This window comes from Hyalella azteca, unplaced genomic scaffold (assembly GCF_000764305.2).
Source record: "Hyalella azteca isolate HAZT.00-mixed unplaced genomic scaffold, Hazt_2.0.2 contig4028, whole genome shotgun sequence".
Classification (NCBI taxonomy): Eukaryota; Metazoa; Arthropoda; class Malacostraca; order Amphipoda; family Hyalellidae; genus Hyalella; species Hyalella azteca.
Window position 1 is genome coordinate 113,111 of NW_025934255.1, and position 21,895 is coordinate 135,005.

A 21,895-nucleotide genomic window follows, 5' to 3' on the forward strand; every position below is an offset into this window, starting at 1 on the left:
GTTCGCTTGCAAAGGGAATGCAGCCGTCGATTGAAGGCCACTCAACTCCGCAGAAAAGAAGCAGTCTTTTCTCAATAAATCTCAGTATCTTCCTTGTCTTCTACAGTGCACAAAGTTCCCTGGAAACGACTTGCATTCTTTTTAAAGCTCCCTGCAAAGCTGCAATAATGCGGAATTGAGAGGAGCTCTAAGCTACTAAATCTTTCTCTCAAAGTACGCCTAACTCCACGGAAATTTCTCGACGACATTTGAAAATTCTGCACTTCAAACAACCGATAGCTTGCTTGGGCGTCCCAGTTCAAAGGATTCAAGACTGGATCAGTGATCGGAATTTATTTCATTGGATTTGTTTTATGTGCTTTGGCTTTGATAAGCGCTGATGTTGGAGTGTCATTCGTAAAGGTTGGTACAGGATTTGCTTTTGTAATTAAAATTTCCATATCAACCCTAGCCATGTAAAACACGTATTCATAAAATATATCTTGCAACGCAATATCTTCAATATTGAGCTGCGAAAATAGAAAAGAGCAGCAGGCCACTTGACCATATTCTACAATCTATAATTAATACAGGTTCAAGATCCAATATACATCAAATTCTTCGTTCAACTACAGAAAAATTGTCGAAGAAAATCTTTTCGGCAGAACCCGTTCAACCAAAATGTGCAAATTTTACGATGATCGCCGAATTGGCGATCATAGAAAGAGTGCTTTCCACCTTAAAAAATTCAGTCTCGCCAAGATATCGTCGCTTGTACCGTCCTTTTGCATTACGCGGCCATTTCATGGAATTGCTTTCAATTGTTCTCCTCACGATTGGAGCGAGGTAAAAATTGCGCAGGCTGACAACTTAATAGAGAGTCTCAAGCTACCGGATCTCAGAGCTCCAATGTGCACCAGGAAGTACTCTCAGTACTCTACACACAATGTGTACAAAGAAGTACACTACACACTATCCACACAATGCGAGCGAAGAAGTACATTACACACATCCCACACATTTGTACGAAGGACACTACACACACTCTACACAATATGTACTTAGTAGTACTCTACAATCTCCACACAATGTGTACGTAGAAGTACACTACACATTCTCCACACAATGTGTACGTAGAAGTACACTACACACTCTCCACACAATGCGTGCGAAGAAGTACATTACGCACATCCCACACATATGTACGAAGTACACTACACACACTCTACACAATATGTACTTAGTAGTACTCTACAATCTCTACACAATGTGTACGAAGAAGTACACTACACACTCTCCACGCAATGTGTACGTATAGAAGTACACCACTTATACTTAATACAACGACGAACTGTAGCAATTCCGTTAAGAGCAGGTGAGACTTCGCAAACATTTCTAAGTATTTTGTGTGATAGCTTAAAGACTTAAATTTATTTCTAAAATTTTAGCCAAAAATATCACTGGAGTGAAAAATAAATCATTAAACACGGTACTTTTATTGTCAAAAGCTTCTATAAATCTAGTATTTATTCAATAATGTGTACTTGCATATCAATTATCTTACATGAAATATTTTCATTCGAATTACGGAAGCAAATAACAGTAGCAGCTGAAGAAATTCATTATACATTGAAAATAGAACATAAATAAGAAGATTTAGGTTATTGCAGTTAACGAAATCATCACATAAAGTCAGATAACCATGACTACCCTCAACCTCTTTTCAAAAACTTCAACCAGTATCAGTTTTGTCCGGAAAAAGTCAGAAATAGTAAAAGAACCAGCAGAGGTTTTCACCAGGGACCGGAATGTGCGAAACATTATAAATCTCGAATAAATCCCTACAAAGATGGAATGAAAACAAAGGTTAAAAAAGAAGGCAGAAGGGCTAGAAGGTTCTCTTGAAGTGTCACATGAGACAGGGAGCACAAGACGGTGTCTGGAGAGCAGTGCACACACTTGTCTGTCTTTGTAATACAGATGAAGCGTCGCACCTCAGACTTCACTTCCAACTTTAGCGTTGATAATATTTCTGTAGAATTGCTGTGAATATTTCCGAGTGAATAGAATTCTCTTGAATAAAGTTCCGAAGAAAATTAAACACGAGGAATGACCTCGTTACGTATTGTAATGAACCACATATTGAGGTTACGTATTTTAAAACAGCAATTATTATAATAATTATTGTAGTAATTCTCATATTGTAGTTATTCATTGTAATGAACCTCGTATTATAGAGGGTTACAAAGATAGGATAGCTTACACCAAGTTTTCATTCGATGCCTTACTCTATGCATTACAGCCTAGAGCCCGCGTGCGGCCAAATTAAGCAAAGACAGACCCGGTTTGATCTCGTTTTGTAAATATGTACCGTAAAACATATCGTAATGTAGTTGTGTATTGTAATAAACCTTGAATTAAAGAGCGTTACAAAGAGCCTAAGGTGCGGCCAAAGAAAAGGACAGACCCGACCTGATCTCGTATTGTGAATATATACCATAAAACATATTGTAATGTAGTTACGTTTTGTAATAAACCTTGAATTAAAGAGCGTTACAAAGAGCTCGAGGTGCGGCCAAAGCAAAGACAGGCCCGGCTTGATCTCGTATTATAAATACGTACTATAATACATATCGTAATGTATTTGCGTATTGTAATAAACTTTATATTAAAGAGCGTTACAAAGAGCCCGAAGTGCGACCAAAGCAAAGGACAGACCCGACCAGATCTCGTATTGTAAATATGTACTATAATACATATCGTAATGTATTTGCGTATTGTAATAATCTCAAAATTAAAGAGCGTTACAAAGAGCCCGAGGTGCGGCCAAAGCAAAGACAGACCTGGCTTGATGGAACCTCATCACGGTTCTCTCTCGTCATCTCAGTCGACGCTAACACCACCGAAATCCGCGTGAAATTTCGCGGCCGCTTCGCGTTGTGTTGGCGCAAAATAAAATGTCAAGAGACTCGTTTCTGCTTCACTGAAACTTTCTGAGAAGACGCTTTTGTTGCAGCAAATATAATGANAGGTATAATACATATCGTAATGTATTTGCGTATTGTAATAAACTTTGAATTAAAGAGCGTTACAAAGAGCTCGAGGTGCGGCCAAAACAAAGACAGACCCGGCTTGATCTCGCATTATAAATACGTACTATACTACATATCGTAATGTATTTGCGTATTGTAATAAACTTTATATTAAAGAGCGTTTCAAAGAGCCCGAAGTGCGACCAAAGCAAAGGACAGACCCGACCAGATCTCGTATTGTAAATATGTACTGTAATACACATCGTAATGTAGTTGCGTATTGTAATAAACTCTAAATTAAAGAGCGTTACAAAGAGCCCGAGGTGCGGCCAAAGCAAAGACAGACCCGGCTTGATGGAACCTCATCACGGTTCTCTCTCGTCATCTCAGCCGACGCTAACACCACCGAAATCCGCGTGAAATTTCGCGGCCGCTTCGCGTTGTGTTGGCGCAAAATAAAATGTCAAGAGACTCGTTTCTGCTTCACTGAAACTTTCTGAGAAGACGCTTTTGTTGCAGCAAATATAATGATGTGTCGACCAACAATATTTTTTATAAATTAAATAAGGTTTTTGTCAAATTTATAGGAAGGTGTAATTCGCACTACGCAAAGTTAGTAAAATCGGTTGTATTCACATAATGAAAATTGAATTCACTTAAAAATGTTCAGGATTTGAGATTTTATCCATACAATGATTAAATCATAGATTCAACTATAAAATTTTACGCACATTGAATGCATGATATAATATTAACTTATAGGAAGTGAAGTTAGGACATATCGAGGTAATCGCTATCTACATATTAAAACCTTATTGTTCACTTTTTTGAAACAATTAAATGAAACTATAATCATAATATTTATTTATGCTGTATACGAGAAGGCCCCTTTCCCCCCCCCCTAAAAAATAAACAGATAGGATGAATTTTTAGACAAGGTTGATAATGGAGCATATATAATTTATCTCTTATTGAGCAAATGTAATCTATAATTTATAACGTTCATCTTTCTTTTTTATGTGGTCATCCAACGCAGTATAAAAATAAACCACGCGAGACATCCCAACACGTGGAGGCGCGCGAGACATCTCAACACGTGGAGCCCCGCGAGACATCCCAACACGTGGAGCCCCGCGAGACATCTCAACACGTGGAGCCACGCGAGACATCTCAACACGTGGAGCCACGCGAGACATCTCAACACGTGGAGCCACGCGAGACATCCCAACACATAGAGCCACGCGAGACATCGCAACACGTGGAACCATGCATATATCTCAACATACACATACAGTATCAGCCTACTCATACCAACCAAAATGCCTTTTACAGCACCCCATTGAGAGATATGCATAAAAAATTAAATTGAGAAGAACGATTTTTCCAGTTCGTTAAAAAATTAAAATATGCAAAGAATCCTTAATTAGTCGCGTTTATGATTCAGAGCGTGCTAGCACACTTTAGTTAATATAATAATAATAATAAATTTACGCCATTTTTATGATTCATTTTCCGATTTTTTCCCGAGCTTTGGACATTTAATTTGACATTTCTTGTCAAATTTGGCATTTAGTTCCATCTAGATTTCAACTTTGGCATTCTCTTCCGCTTCCTCATTTTACCTTAATTTATATGGCGCGCAAGATTCAAAGCGTTTATAAAATTACGGCAAATGTCACAGCACGGATATAAATGTTCATTTATGCTCGTAATTTATATGTTTAAAAAATATCGATTTATCGGAGACGGTTTAGCATTAAATGATTTAGGTGGAATGTGAACGTCAATGCAAATGAGACACAATGCTGAGATGTCCCAAACCTGAATATATCTTTAGAAAAAAATAAGTGCTCCTAGTTAGTTTTGGATTTGATACCTTCCATGACTTCGCATCATTCACAGCGACAATTATGTCGATTCTAAAAGAAACGCAATAAATTACGTTCTAAATCCACGACATATTTCATGACGTAGCAATTGTTTCGATTGGTCCCACAAAATTGCCTTTATCGGTACCTAACTCAAGGATTCTGGGTCTCAGACCGCTGACCTGCCTGTACAGGATGGCAGGTTCTCGCTATTTATAGAAGCACTTCTTGCCGAACTTTTTTTTAGCTAGGTAGTATTTTCCATCATCGTATATTTAAGGTTAAAACAAACTACAGTATCGAGTTTGTTGTCAGCACTGTTAGGGTAACGAGAAGGCAAGACAACCCTAGCTTAATTATATCCAGGTAACCCGTAATTAAAATAATAGGATTGCTATCACAAATTCATGTGATTCTAGTCTATCAAAAAAATAGAGACACAAGGTAAAGCAAAATTCACTTCATTGACACCGGAAAACTTCCGTCTTGAAGTTGTCTGGACATAACATATAATGTAAATAAATTCATCCAGTTTACATTAATGACTGAAAACAAGTTATCATGAGACAAATAAAAAGAATATTTTTTATCATGCAATTTATGAATTTTTGTACCATGTTTCCAGGTATTTTATGAACAATCCACGACTAAGCTAAGCTGAAGATATTTCTTTTCTTTGTTTACACGGAGCCAGTGTTATCTAGGCCCCTGGCATCAGGTAAAAGGGCGGATTAAAGAGAACTGATGGCGCTCTTTAATGGTCTCATTATGGCGCCTCTTTTCGCCGCGTGGGTGCGTGTCGGATCAAGGCTGGCTTACTGCCCAACTTGTGGAGATCCTGGGCGATAAGTTTAAACGCAAAGTAATGGTCAAAAGGCGAACGTCGTAAGGGTTAAATCCATCGAGGAGTTAAAGTTTGCATTTAGATTCAGTATTAACTGGAAAATACGCTGTAACTTCAAGTTCAAGTACAATAGAAACGACTTAATTTATAAAGTATGCACTGTAAATGAGTATATACAGTTGTTTATTACTCGGGATATACGCTTGAATCGATACTAAGATGCTGTCCATCGTATAACCAGATTCCACGTCTCGTATTTATCATTAGACCACATAGGTCACGCTGCAACGTACATGCTAAAAATTATAACAAAAATTTTGCAAGCACAATTATGTAATACAAACTCGAATATCGTATATGCGTTTTCCCTCGAGTTTGTATACATGCTTTTTTCCTTTGAGTTTGAATGATTTTCTTCTAGTTCTTGAAGGTGCTTGTGACTCAACTAATTATTCTATTTTATTTTGACGCTATATACGAAAAATAAACGCTTTCATTGAAAGCTTTCGTTGTGCACTAATTATTCTCAGAAATAAAGCAACAAGGTTAAAGAAGCACTGATTGAAGTATAGATCTACTATATCGACCTGCCGTGCAACTCTGTATACCAAGAAGCACAAATTAAGCGATGTCTTGCGAGCGCTGAGTTCAGTTTTACATCGCTGAACAGGCGCTCTCCGATTTCTAACACAACTAAAGCGAAGTGACGCATCATTCTATTTTTAGGCTTCATATTCTTCTAAATTCAAGGCCCCTTAACGTATAAATATAAGTTTTTTTGACGGAGCGTCCGATACGTAAGTAGCGCTAAGTGGTTTTTATAACGCACCATCAGCGGTCCGACGAGGAGAGATAAGGCGCTAAAGAACCTAAACAATGAGGCGTAAGAAGCCCTTTAACGCCATCGATTTCCAGGCGCTGGTCTCAGATACAGTGTAGATATATTTGATACTTTTAAAGGTTGACTGAAACCTTCCCTATAATACTATAATGTACTATAGTAATATAGTACACTAGACTGTGCTTGGGATTAGACTACAACACCTGGACTTATTTGAATCGTTATTTCAAAGAAGTATTTTCAAGCCTTGCGTAGTAAATACATATATTATTATTTGGGGGTTAACTCAATGCGTATCCAAAACGCCAATCGAAACAAATATTAATAAATGGTCAGGGTATTTTTCAGCATGAAATAGGGTAATATAATGGAGGTGAGTGAGGCCAAAAAAGACTTCTAAAGTCTGCTCAGAAATTTCAAGTCCCACAAGAGAATACAAAAACCAATTTCTTAAGCAACGAGACTCTAACGTGCTACTCATCTCGCGAAACACGTCCTGGTATAACTGATATTCATTTGAAATAAATCTCGTCTCCCACAATCACAATTCTGTGGGTGAAATTATAGACAAAATACTGCTATGATCAAACACTTTACTACAAAAACAACAGCTTCCACAACCAGATGAACGGATGGCTCATATTGTTCTAATAGTGACACATTTTCTGCTAGAAGCACTTGTTTTTTGGCTGGGCCTAAGTGGGTCAGGAAGACCAGCACAAGGACCAAGGTCGTGCTGACCAAGAATGTCAGCACGATCTATTTGGACAAATTCTCACCCATTTCTCATAGTGCACGATGTTTTTTTCCCACGATTTGCATGTCTGTAATTTGCGTCGCAGCGGATCGTTTCAAGCGAGTCTCATTACTCTGTCCAGACATCCCGGGGTGATCAACAAACATTGGCGAGCTTGAGACCATTGGCAAGAACGACTGATGGCTCTTCGATCGGCGCAGCAAGCCATTCATTGGTTTCCTCTTCCGATATCGGGCGAGCTTGCCAGAGGCTGCAATGCTACACAGCGTAGCTCCTCTCAAGACATGCGTCTCGTCTTGCCTGGTGGAACGAGCGTGGGCGAATATTGATGACGTGTAGGATATGTCGTATGACGGCGTTAATGGAGGGTGTATGNCATGTATACTAGTCCTTTAAAATCTCAAATCAACAAGGAATCCTTCAGCATTTTAATCATATACTGGTGTATTAAATCTGGGCCTAATTACCGTAGTAAGCTGCGCTGCGCTTGGCAAGAGTAAGCGCGTCTAATTGAGGCTCTGTGTTAGCCTAATCATTTTTGATTAGCCTAATGACCGTAGTAATGTTGTGCTGCAGGGAATTTGTCCATCCTATGATCCTATTGAAGCGCAGTTATTAATATGGCACACCAGACACCACACTCCCACAGGGCGTAGTGGACATAAATTGTGCATTTTTATGGTTCCGCATTCAAATAAATAGAAGCATCGAGTTTCAAAACAATTTCTGTTCAAAATGTATACTTCTACTGTCTGATGAATTGATGCTATGACTATATAATATGAGGCTGTAGTAGAAATTAGAATTGATTTTAAGTATTTAACTAACTAAATAGATTAGGCTACATGGAGTCAATGCTATCGTACTTGACAGAAAGAGATAGCTACCACAATCGATGCATATGGGTTGAAACTTATCGTAGAGCTAGCGAAGAGTTTGTTGTAATTATATAGAAGTTCAAGTACTTAAGTCAAGCCAAGTGCAATAGGCAAAGTTGAAGTACTACTCACCATCTGCTGCAAGTTGTGACGCTGCAAGTTGTGACGAACGGCACGAGAAGATTGTCGGCCGCCACGTTCCAAGCTATTTTTTTACACATATTTTGTCGACATTACGGTTCTTGAACAGATTATCAAAATCAATTCAGGTTTAGTGAGTTACACTTTATTTGATTTCGTATATATAAAGCATAAAAAAGCAACGAGAAAAAGAATATCGTAAAATTTAAACACACACTACGTAGAAGCATGGCGACATGTTCCTGACTGCAGGCACGCCGACGAAGCTGCGAGCTACGGCAAACACTTTCGTGATGATACTCCGTGATTCCGGCCTCGATAATTGCATTGTTGAACAATATTTATTAGTTAAACTATGTTTTAATTTACATTTTTCTCCTGAATCTATGGAATATTAACAATTTTAACTTAGATCTGATATGTTAAGCTGAATGTTTCTTTCTTTGGATCCGTTTTTATGAGGACTCGGTTGTTCACCACCCGCCTCACGTCTGGATGGTAAGCTGAATGTTGAATGTTACCAGTAAACCTGATTGTACTGCATGGTTAGGCTGTGTCCTAAAAATTTCACGATTAAAGCCAGGGTCATCCGGATGAATATTCACATGTGTTCTTCACTAATCTAACCGTGGTTCTTATAACACGATTCTCTTAAACACTGCTAACTTAATAATAGCTTGATATTCCCCAGCTTCGTACACAGAACTCTTAATCATAAATTCTAATCTCAGCCGCCTGTATGACATATTCCTCATATTTGTTATGCTTAAATCATCATATGCTTCATTCTTCTTCCATTTTTGATAAGATTTCGGTGAGAAAATTAGTCAGTTAACTGTAGTTGCATTCCATAATAAGCGGGAATCATTTTTATGCTTTCAATTAATTAATAATGAAGTTTATTCTAGACTCTGCCCAGCACTCAGATCGTTTGCTGGGACTTGGTTCATTTCATTTCGGTAACGGAATTTTTAAGCATAAAATTTTCACATCGAAATTTGCAGCCATTTATTCCCTACTGGGGTCAGTTCACGTCTACGTATAGTTAATATACATTTCTATAATTTACACGTTTCTTTTTATATAATTTACATTTTAGGTTTAATGAATATGAAAATTTGTCATATTTCACCGAGGAGAGTTTCTAGTTTTAGTGAGTGGTCGGGTTAATGCAGGGAACCGGGTACTCGATATCCAACAATGTCACTTTTATGCGCTTTAAATACCATAAAATGACAATGGGCTTCATTGTCGACAGCATGATTGCCTCGCAAACGCCAGGGCTTCATAAGTAAGATGTGAAAATTGAAGGCTAGTCAGAATACGCATTTTTTTAGCGGACTAGTCGCTAAAGGGCCAACCTGTAAATTGATGATACAAGAAATACCAACATCATTAACTGCTGATTCATTTTGGTTTGCAATGATAGTTTTCCTCGAACACTAAACCATTCCTTTCAGTCGGCAAGTCTCCATTCTGGTACGCATTGGAGTTTACGTAATGATGTAGTAGGTATTCTGGATAAATTATATTTTAAATCGGATGTTAATTGTGCTCAAAAAAGATATAATAAACACTAGAGGATAAATACATTCGAGTTCAGGTCTTATTCCGGGATTTTGTATTTCGGGTGTACGTTAATAAAATCCATTACGCAAAAATAATAAATATAATAATACTAATAATAATAATAGTAATAATAATAATGATAATAATAATAATAATAATAATAATATAATAATAAAATAATAATAATAATTATAATGATGATAATAATAATAATTGACACGACAGCGCATGAAGGGACCACAAGCGTACGTACTCTGTTTCCAAACTCAAAAAGCAGGCGAGATCTTCTTCAATTTGAGCATCAGCGTTCGATGTGTTGTTAATCAGTTCATTGTTGTGAACTGTTTAGTGCACTTCTGCTCAATGAGCAGAGTAGATTCCATCAAAATATAATAGCTTTTAGTGCGCTATTTTTATTGTTGCAAGCTGGTTAGTAGAATTCGCTCAATATGCACGTCGTTTAAGCGAAAATATTCAGGCTCTCGAAACACCGACGATTGAAGGCAAAGCTCGAAGGAATTTCAGTGGAATGTTATTATTCAAGCATGGAATATTTTTGAGGAAAATGAAGCTCAATAATTGCGCCAGTAAGTTTAAAGCAAGAATATGCTTGAAATTCTCAGCTATAATTTGCATGAACATTAATTGATAAATGTAAATACGTACAATTTTCGGAAATACGGGATAAATTATTACTTGAATAATTGAGAAAGAATCTAATAAATGAATAAATGAAAGAAATTAAAGAAAATTCTCAATAAATACTCTAAAAATCGAGGAAAATTTCGGAAACATAGAAACGGAAACATTTGAAAGGGAATCGTAAAAGGGACGCTATATGTCTTAAATTTTGATGGAATGAAAATTTGCGTATAATTTAAAATGGGAGCGCAGCCGTGCATCACCAACTTTGTGCACCAATAAGCCCTGAATCGAACGCCTTGGATCTCTCCGGACATCCACCAATTAGCCGTGAACCACTCGGCTTTGTCCTTCTCCGGTCTTGCATAAAACCTGCCGTGCACCTCCAGGCCGCGGTGCGAATATGACTTCGGGGCATCGTTAAATTACGTAATTTTACGTTCACCGCATCTGAGGTTAGGCTCCAGATGGTTCTGTTCCAGAATTTATTGTCCTTCGACGAGTGGCCGTTCGACCGAGGGCTGGTTCGACGCACGGCCTAGATACGACTGTCCAGAAGTGCTGAAGGCTACGTTCCGGAAGGCAGGAATCATGATGGTCCATTACATCCAGGGCAGTGGTGGTCTTCGGCAGGCGACCCAAGATTTTTCAAAAACTTTCCGTCTTGAGAATGAATCATGATTGGAGCTGGCAGGTTCAATCGTCGCCAATCCTTGAGTTTCGCATGAGTCATCTCAGAGTACAATAATATGCCGGAAGGACAACAAAATAATAACAATAAAAAATATCATTTCTCAGCGATAATTTTGGATAACCGGACATTTTTTTCACAACTTTTCATAATATTATATCCGTATGAAGAATTTTGATCGAACTGAAAAAAAGTGAAAATACTCGAAATTCGAGAATCCCTTCATCCCGAATCCTAGAATGTAAAAAATCATAATTTCAAATATTGCCTAATTTTCTAACTAAGGAAATGTTATTTTCAATTCACATTTAATTTCACTTTAAATGCCGTTCCGATGATTTTTGAAAATTCAAATTTTGTATTTTTTGAAAAAAAAACAACTGAAAATATAAAACCTGACACTTTCATAAAAACACCTCTCCCCAGCTTTGTACAGCTCACGATTTCAACATTAATATTTAATTTCAAACACTCGATACATCCCGACGCTTTGGGTATCAATTGTGGATACGAGCTTCAATAGCTCATGTATATTTACGGCTCCAAGCTCTACACACACCCACAAAAAAATATTTCAGAAAACACACGATCAAATTTCCAGAAATATTCAATAGACTTCAAAAATCTTTTATAGGTTTCAGATATATTTAATAGACTTTAAAAATATTTAATAGACTTTAGAATTGTTTAATAGACTTCAAAAATATTTTATAGACTTCAGAAATGTTTAATAGTCTTCAGAAATATATGATATACTTCAGAAATGATTAATAGACTCTCGTGATTATACGACCTAACGTTGTTCTGCTCTGATAATCCTTGAAAATCATTAATCCCATCACCGCGGCTCCAGTCAGGAAATACGATTACAATTTTTGAAGTTAGGAATAAAAATAAAAGAAAGAGAATGATCAATAAATTTAAATAAAATAATTTTAATTATATAATCTCTTGCATTTGTTGTGAAATCTATTTATTCGTGGAAAATATGATTGAAATATCAAACAAATCTAAAATATTTCCAATATTAAATTCACCGTATAGGAACACTTCACGGGAAAATAAAAATCTAATTTCGAAAATAGGTATATTCGTGAGTGAACACACATTTTCTCGCCGTAGCAAACGATGTGATAAAAGACAACTACAAATTACAGTTCGAACATACGCCAGTGCAAAGGAATCACGAAAATAGTGATGATGAAACGTAGCTACAAAGATGTAGTGATTGACCCATATATTTTAATGATGATACTACTTAACATAAGAAATCACACTAGTAAATGTCGATAGTTTTATTGCATTTCGGTTAGTAATATTATTCGATGCTTTTGTTCAGTTTCGAATCAAGATCCATTTTTTGAACAAAGTTGGATTTTTTCCGTGCTCCATTCAGACTAATTCTGCTTTTCTTAATAGTTAATAATGTGTTAAAGTTAAAGTTAATAATGTGTTAAAGCTCGTTCTTTTTGTTAAACAAATTTTATTTATTAATAAAGATTAATAAGTACAGAACACACATTTTAACACGAATTTTGGAGCATATTTATCCAGCATTTGAATCTCTTTCGTCAATATGGAATTATCGTCATAAAATTGATTCCTAAATTGTAAAAAAATTGCGGTTTCCTGGATACGCACCACATGCGATACTCCCGAAAAAATATAATTAATAACACTCACGTAAGTTGCTACAGTATAATTGGTGACAATCTTAATATAAATGATCAATTTGCATAAATAGAATTGAACCCTAAATTTCTAGGATTTATTCTAGTAGGATCTATATAAGTTTCATAATTATTCTTTCTTAAGCGGACACTGTAAAATTTAAATCGTAGTTTAATAATCACTGTTTTTACTGCTCTGATAATCCTTGAAAATCATTAATCCCATCACCGCGGCTCCAGTCAGGAAATACGATTACAATTTTTGAAGTTAGGAATAAAAATAAAAGAAAGAGAATGATCAATAAATTTAAATAAAATAATATTAATTATATAATCTCTTGCATTTGTTGTGAAATCTATTTATTCGTGGAAAATATGATTGAAATATCAAACAAATCTAAAATATTTCCAATATTAAATTCACCGTATAGGAACACTTCACGGGAAAATAAAAATCTAATTTCGAAAATAGGTATATTCGTGAGTGAACACACATTTTCTCGCCGTAGCAAACGATGTGATAAAAGACAACTACAAATTACAGTTCGAACATACGCCAGTGCAAAGGAATCACGAAAATAGTGATGATGAAACGTAGCTACAAAGATGTAGTGATTGACCCATATATTTTAATGATGATACTACTTAACATAAGAAATCACACTAGTAAATGTCGATAGTTTTATTGCATTTCGGTGAGTAATATTATTCGATGCTTTTGTTCAGTTTCGAATCAAGATCCATTTTTTTTAACAATGATGGATTTTTTCCGTGCTCCATTCAGACTAATTCTGCTTTTCTTAATAGTTAATAATGTGTTAAAGTTAAAGTTAATAATGTGTTAAAGCTCGTTCTTTTTGTTAAACAAATTTTATTTATTAATAAAGATTAATAAGTACAGAACACACATTTTAACACGAATTTTGGAGCATATTTATCCAGCATTTGAATCTCTTTCGTCAATATGGAATTATCGTCATAAAATTGATTCCTAAATTGTAAAAAAATTGCGGTTTCCTGGATACGCACCACATGCGATACTCCCGAAAAAATATAATTAATAACACATACGTAAGTTGCTACAGTATAATTGGTGACAATCTTAATATAAATGATCAATTTGCATAAATAGAATTGAACCCTAAATTTCTAGGATTTATTCTAGTAGGATCTATATAAGTTTCATAATTATTCTTTCTTAAGCGGACACTGTAAAATTTAAATCGTAGTTTAATAATCACTGTTTTTTATTGACGAGCGGCGAGCGCGGTATCTGCAAAGTATCGCTGACGGTAATCGTGTTGTTGCATATAATGGCTTGAGCGCTGGACACCATTTATTTAAGAGGAGTTCACCGTGCAACCTGGCCCATTATTACATCAATTACCATGCATATGTACACTTGAAACGTTGACAATGAGAAACGCTTGCTCGCTAATCTACTCTTCAATTAGTAAATCGATAATGGTGCGTATTTTACAGCGCTTCGTTGACGTGCAACCACTAAGGACAGAACGTTGACTTGAAAATAATTCCTTTTGAGCTGAAATTCAAGTTAGGAATTTGAGAGCCAATTGCGTTTTAATAGAAATTCACTATCAGATTGCATGGAATTTTTTTAAGTTGTTGGAAATTTGATTTCAGTCAAAGAATGGGTTTATGGGCAAACAGAAGTGGAAAGTATTGAATTTCAAAGACAATAAAAAACTAATGTATTTAAAATAAGAAAATTGAACCTTTCCACAGCATGAGGCCAAACAATGAATTAAAGCGACTGAAAATTTCATAGCTGCACCGAATGATTTGGCACATTTTAGAGTCACGATAAACCGTCGCGGCATAAGCATGTTGCCACTTTTTTCAGAATTGTTGAATTGAAGAATACCTGGTGCCTTACTTTCAAAACTCGCTAAGTGAACGTAAGTACTTACGCTCTATTTTCTTGTCTATGATTGGGGGATTTGGCTTGAAATGCCGTCAATGATTGGCTGATGAACTTACGAACACTTAACTTTTTTTGAAAGTATGGGCCCATGGTCAATAGAATAGTATTTTTAGGTAGCAAATGCCAAATATTTGGCACATCGGTGTTGTGTGAGAGTGTGGGAGAATGATCAGTGTTAATAATTATAATAAAATACCTAAAGCATACACACACAACGACTTCTACAATAATATTAATGCAGTCTGTAAGTATGCATAAAGGAGTGCTTAATTACGATGTATAACCCTGGGGCAGCAGCAAGTAAACTTACGATATCATAAGTCAATTACACGTGTAAGTTTTCGGTTTTGACTTAAGCCTGACAACTGAAGACAATATATATGATTGTCTTCGATGATCGACCGTAATTTTGTCGCTACGTAAGACTTGAGATCCGAGATTACTAACGATAGAGAGAATAAAGTAATTTGAGAAATTGGTGAATACCACGAATGGAAAATACACAAAACGGTAACTAATTTCAACACAAAAAACAAAATACAAAAAAAAATAAAATATTGATGAATTCTTTGTATTTATCAAAGGTAATAAGCAAGCAAACCAATGGATGACGAGACTAGAATTGCGCATATGAAAATATTTGCAAGAATAAATAGAAAACATGATTAACTTTTTGGAATAGAAATTAATTTATGAATGTAAAGAAATGAGAATTTCTATTTTAATTTAAATTCGATGTTAGTTAATTAACGTGTCAAGGGGGAAATTTATTCGGTTCATTTGACTTTATAACTAAACGATCTTCTTCTCTTTGAACACATAAACTTCATTTTATTTTTGGAATAATTTTTATTTGGTTTTATGTTCAATTAATATTTAATTAAAAAAATATTAACCAGAAATTAAAAATCTATCGATATGATAATGAGCGAAATTGACACGTATACGTATTGATAAAAGCAAATATTCTAATACACTATGGTTTCCCAGTCACGACTAAAAAATTGAGACTATTTTATTTCAATAATAAAGGAGCATTGAGAGGACAGTGAACACATGACGTCGTTTGCAAATGCAATGCAATCGTCGACAACAGAACATCAATTTGGAGTGGTTTGAATATTTGAATACAAAAGAATGTTGTTGTTAAAAATTTGTAAGGGAATCTACAACACACAATTAGTAATAGAAGAATTACTTACGTTAATATTACACTAACTGCTAGTTAGTTACGGTAAATGATCGTTTCATAACGTTGCAGCACCATGCAGTTCGCGATGTCTATGGTACTCTACCAATGAAGTTCTAACTTCACAGAAGTTAAAATGACTGACGTGTAGAAACATATTAGAAATTTAATTAAAATAAATAAATAAAATTAATGCCTGATTAATAGAAACAAAGGAGTATGACTGGAGTGGGGGAAATACCACTCACGTAAAAGAAAATTTAAAAATGCAACTTGTAATGATTGTGTATTACAGTAATAATATGTATCAATAATAATAGCGCAAAGGAAACTGCAATTATTAACTATGTAAATTATATCTTGATAACATTAAATCTCGAAGAATCTTGATAACATTAAATCTTGAATAATCTTGGTAACATTTAAACTTGAAGAATGTTGATAACATTAATATTATTTATTATTGCATGAAGGCCTGAAGAACTTTGCAATGATACATCTTAAACGAGAACGTCTATTATAGTAGCACAGGTAAGGGAAAGCTTCAACCACAAAATGCTGATGTAGCATCCTATTAACCTTCGTTAGCAGCCACTTGCTTATTTACGCAATTTTCTTCTTGATATATCAACTATAATGGAGATCACGGATAGAATTAGATGTTGGGCAGTCCGTTGAAAAGGTAAATCAACAGTGTGTATAGAGGAGTAAGGACGATTTCCAAATGAACAGGTGATATGTACTTAAAAATTAATAATAGAGCTTACTTGCCGCTAGATGGGTGAGGGGAGAATACATACATATACATTAAAGGCTAAACTCCATTACAATTACACAATATAAGCTGAAGATTAAAGAACGCATCATGGAATCTGTGCAACAATCACAACTTTAAGAAAAATTGTTATGAATGCGAATATTGTGCTAAGACACTCGTGCAACGTAGGGTGCATATACTTTTTAGCTGAAGGTGTGCAAAAATTTTCTGATAAATTATAACTTTTCTTTGTTTAAATATTATTAATGATAAATCATTTCAAATAAGAGTATAAATTCTAGAAAGTTTGTCGTCGATTGTCTGTAAATTGAGCCACAGAGAATTATAGGAAAATTAATACTATCGAAAATGAAAGTACTAATTGTTAACCAGTGAGTAGATATTTGAGCACTAAACGCCTACAGAGTATATTTCTCACAATTCATTTCTGAGAAATAAAGCGGCAGAAATAAAATGGAGAGCGGTAATCCATTTATCGAATAAAAAAGTGAGTAGCACCGAATGATGAAGATATCAAAGATGGTCTTCATTGAAATGTCTGCAATCTGGTTAACAAAAAAAATGATATTATGAAATGAGATCATCATTCCATTATATAGTTATCACTATAGCATGTATAGTTATCACTATAGCGCTCATTTGAGTATGGCCGTACGACGCTTGCTTGCCAGTAATTAAAGGAGGCTAAAGGTAGATGAGGTATATGGGAATTGTGGTGGCGGCCAGTACATCTTTCAGGTATTAAGCACCACTCTTTATCATGTTTGTTTTTCTCGTGTAGGCGCTATTTACTACGAGAAGACCTTTTACCTCGAGGTCCGGAGCATGAAGCAGTAGCAGTTAACATTTGAATGCTCTACTGGCATTCACAATATACTGTACGCGTGTGCAAGCATCTGGATAAGTTCGTCAATAGGATAGGTTGTCGACACATTTTATAAGTATGCGGAGAGTAAGATACACTTTTATTATTAGTGTAGTATTGCCTGAATGAGTGTAAAGTATATATCACAAATATGCCTTTTTAGTATACAATGTTTGTGTTTCGATCCAGATATTTCGTTTAAATTAGTGGCATGTTTATTAAGATAATTCTTATGCAAAATCAGGCTTCAAACTTCAATGATTCACATTTTTTAGCGTATCATTGATATTTTTTATACTACTGAAGACATCGCAAAGGAATTTTCGAGCTGGAACAGAAAAATTATTCTCGAGCGGAAACGAAAAATATGTTCTCGAGCTGCAACGGGAAAGAACAATCTAGATCGCTCTCAACTGTGCATTTGAGAACCTCGATGCCCCTATGCTAAACTATGATTTAAATTTAATTTTTAATTATTAAATTAATTAACAATAATAGACTGGTACATAAAAACACCGGTTATGGGTGTAGCAATGGCACCAGAACAGTTCGTGAGATCTTATAGTATCGAGTAAATTGGATCGATTACTCCTAGTAACTCGACTTGCACCTACAGAGGGACGATCTTAAAAATTGTAAGTCGGAAAACATGGTTTGGTTTATTCAAGATTTTGGTTAATTGAGAAGTTGGTTTTAGAACTCTTCGCTGACAAACTTCGAAGAAAAACATTGTTTGCCATTTTTAAGATATTCAATCTTCTAACTGTTTTGTATTCACATACTTTTTAGCGCATTTTCTCATTTATGGAAAAAATGCACTATTGTGCTCGCCATGTCCGTCTGTCTGTCTGTCCGTCCGCCCGTGACCACGTTTTCGTCGACGAGAAAATGCGCTGTCTGTCACTCACTGCAGTGAGTACTGAGTTATATATATTTTTATTTGGTTGTTTGACGTTCGAACTTATCCCACTGAACGCGCCCGGATCTCGCGTCACTTGGTTTTTGGATCGGTCCTCAAACAAGTTTTTAGGGCAAGGGGGGCATGCAATGATAAATATTTTGATACGAACAAGTTGTCTTAGGTTGGGACGCAACGCTGATCCTTAATGATATCTACTTTAAAAACGAGCTATTTTTATCTTAACAGAGGTTTATTGGTAGCTTCAAGAATGGTAATATTTAAAACAAATTTAGTAAGCTGAACCTATCTACTGTATAATGTTGGGTCCTTAAATGCCGACGTGAAAGATGGAACAGAAGGAAGACTGATTTCGAATATTCACCCTCATCTGTTATGGATACAATTTGACTCGTGAGGACAATTGACAATCGTTTAGGATGCGATCGAGAATTTGTCATGACTATTCTCAATATGTGTCATGCGAATATTTGTCATGACTATTAAACTAATATTTTCGCGTGGAATCGGGGTATGGGTAAACATATAGGTTTTTGGGCCTAAATCAATAGTAATTAAAATAATTGTAAAAAATACTTCAAATAAAAATTAACTTTGGAAAAAACTAATATATTCAAAGTACCTCGTTATTCGTACATTTCTTCTACTTCTAGGCGTTTGGAATAAATAACAGCAGTTATTGTTAATGCATAGGATAAAACAAAAATCCTGTAATTCTTTCTACAATGTTTGAATGTAGGAGAAGAAAGTTCGAAAACAGATTCCCTCTTTCTCTTCTCCTATAAGCCTAAATTGCAGCGATTTTGGAACTTCTTATTTTAAGCACTGCTACTACGTAATGTAAAGGTTCGTACGATTAAGCGCATAGGGTATGCTGATTGAAGTTTAATTACCGGACTCTAACCATTCAAAATAAGTACCGTAAGCAAAATCAAAGAGGAAGTTGGTGCATTTTCAAAGGTTCTAGGAGCCAATAAATATATTACAGGAGGACAGCTGTAGCACCCAACACACAAAAGAATACGACACTGAAAAACGAGCAGAGCAAAGTTGTGCGCCTGTTATACGTTCTAGCCAGTCCATAATATTTGCGGTGAATATCTGATTCTTAGACTAAAAATAATTTTCTCTGGCTATAGCTTATTATATCCTAGATGGCTATATACTGTGTAGATACGATATCTAGGAAATATACGATAGATGATTATTTTACTGATAAAATATCCTTGCTATGATAGATCGTTGACATTTGAGTTCTGATCTTGAGATTCGTACTATATTCTTACTTTGGGGAACATAATCATTAAAAGTCACTAATGCTATTGCTAGAACTGAACGCGCACTTCTCAGAGAACTCTCAACCGTGTGCATGTTCTAGCCTTGCTTTGTACTTCGAATCCAAATGCCACATTTGAGGAACCAAGAATAAACATGATGCCCATCTAAGATTCTTTTTGTTGATAGTTATAAAGAAAATATTTATTTACATTAAACTATGTTTCGATTTTCCCTCAAGCGAAATCAGATTCTGGAGGGAAATTCCCGTCATAGTTTTCGTACTCGAAAGCTCGTGGATTGAAGTCACGAGCCTCGTATTCTCTCTTGGTGTTGCCAAAGTCTCGACCTTCTGCTTCTTTCTTGTTGTTTTGGAATTCCCTAGCATCAAAATTGGCTTTAGTGCCTGCAAGAGTGGTGTAGTCACGCCCATCGTAATCTCTCTTACCGTTAGCGTAAACACCAGACTGGAAAACTTGTTCACCAGGTTGGAAACTAGGCGTGGTCGGCCGGAGATACTCGGCTCCGTGTTCCGGCGCATAACTTAGGTTAGGTGTTTGGTATCCAGAAGCGTCCGCGGCCGGTCGTAAAAAGTAACTTCCTCGTGCGTCAGATGCTCCCTCTTGGTACTCATTTTGAGCAGTTTCCTCCGGGTAATTTGGATGGCTTTCCGGCGGGTAGGAACGAGCATCTTCAACATAGCTAGGGCCTCGAGATTGAGTGTACGCTAAACTTTTCTGGTAACTGAATAACTGTCTTTCCAAGCTGTAGTTCTCAGCCTCCAAAGCAGTGATTTCTCGCCTGTGGAAAGAAAGAATATTATGCAAGATCAGATGCCTCGAAAACTCTAATTTGTTGAAAAAGTTAAATTCAAAGCAAACGAATACATTTAAACTTTGCAAAGGGAATGAGATAAAAGCTGTGCAATACATACAGCAGTAAATTTCGCCGCCAATGTACAAAGGTTCAAAATTCGTAAATAATGTAATACACTTCGTTTGTATCAAAGTTTGCATTAGCTCTTCTATATAACCAAATGCGTGATAACACAAGCTTTATAAACGACCAAAAGCTTATTCAATATTTGCATACGACCACAAAAAATCTAGTGGAAACTTGAACTGAAAATTATTTACGTTCCACTATCTAGAATTTGAATTCTAAGCAAAACAGCTAAATAGAATTACCCTTACATGCATACTTGAAAAACTTCTAGGACTATAAGCATACATGAACAATTCAAGGATTAAGAATATATGCAGCTAAACTACTATAGACTGTCATGCCTATTTGAACAACAAACAAACGCGCCATGCTTCAGCGACTTTGATTCCATGACACTGGCACATTCCCTACGATTATGCATGTAATAGAATTTCAATGTACATTTTTCATGCAGGAAGACCAATTGAAGGATAACTATTAATCATTTCCCAACCGAGCAATAATTGCGAAATTTTTACTGATAGTGCATTCTAAACTACACAAGCTTTCAACCGCATTGATCATTCACGTTAAATGACGAACTACATGATCGGTGCAACAAACACCATATGTTTTTCTTCTGATAATTAAAAGTGGTCGAAACAGCTACGTAAACTCGATCTTGTTCGATATAATATATAACAAACAAATCCTCGCTACAAATAAACGTTTTTAGTTCAGGGGCTACTCCCACTCCCGCTGAACTCTCTTCAGGAATCCTACGTTTCAGTCAAGATTCGCCTTAGGAAGTCGTGCTGAAATATAAATACATCGAAATCCTTTCTTGTCAAGGTGTTAGAAATTAAGCAAAAATTCAATAAATGCTTTAGAACAGGCTCAAAAGATTCTAAGGATTAGAAAACTTGTCATCTGAAAGTTGCCTTGAACTTGTAGGCTGTAAGTGTTTAGTTTGTACAGATGCTTTAGGAAAAAGTTGGAAGGTTGACGCCTTTTACGGTCGTCACAAGCTCGGAGGGATTGGAGAACTCTTTCCTAAAGAAGTACCTGATTGATTCTCGTTTGGGGTC

At 35.8% G+C, this 21,895-nt stretch overlaps 1 protein-coding gene across 1 annotated transcript in view; it reads right to left on the reverse strand.

Moving 5' to 3' along the window:
• Positions 1-18,625: 18,625 nt before the first annotated feature.
• The window catches only part of LOC108680595, a 45,226-nt gene continuing 41,956 nt past the window's right edge, over positions 18,626-21,895 (reverse strand). The window contains exon 8 of the mRNA XM_018169469.2: positions 18,626-20,684. Within this exon, the coding sequence (XP_018024958.2) occupies positions 20,120-20,684 (565 nt within the window). The 3' untranslated portion in view covers positions 18,626-20,119. The remainder of the gene's footprint in view (positions 20,685-21,895) is intronic.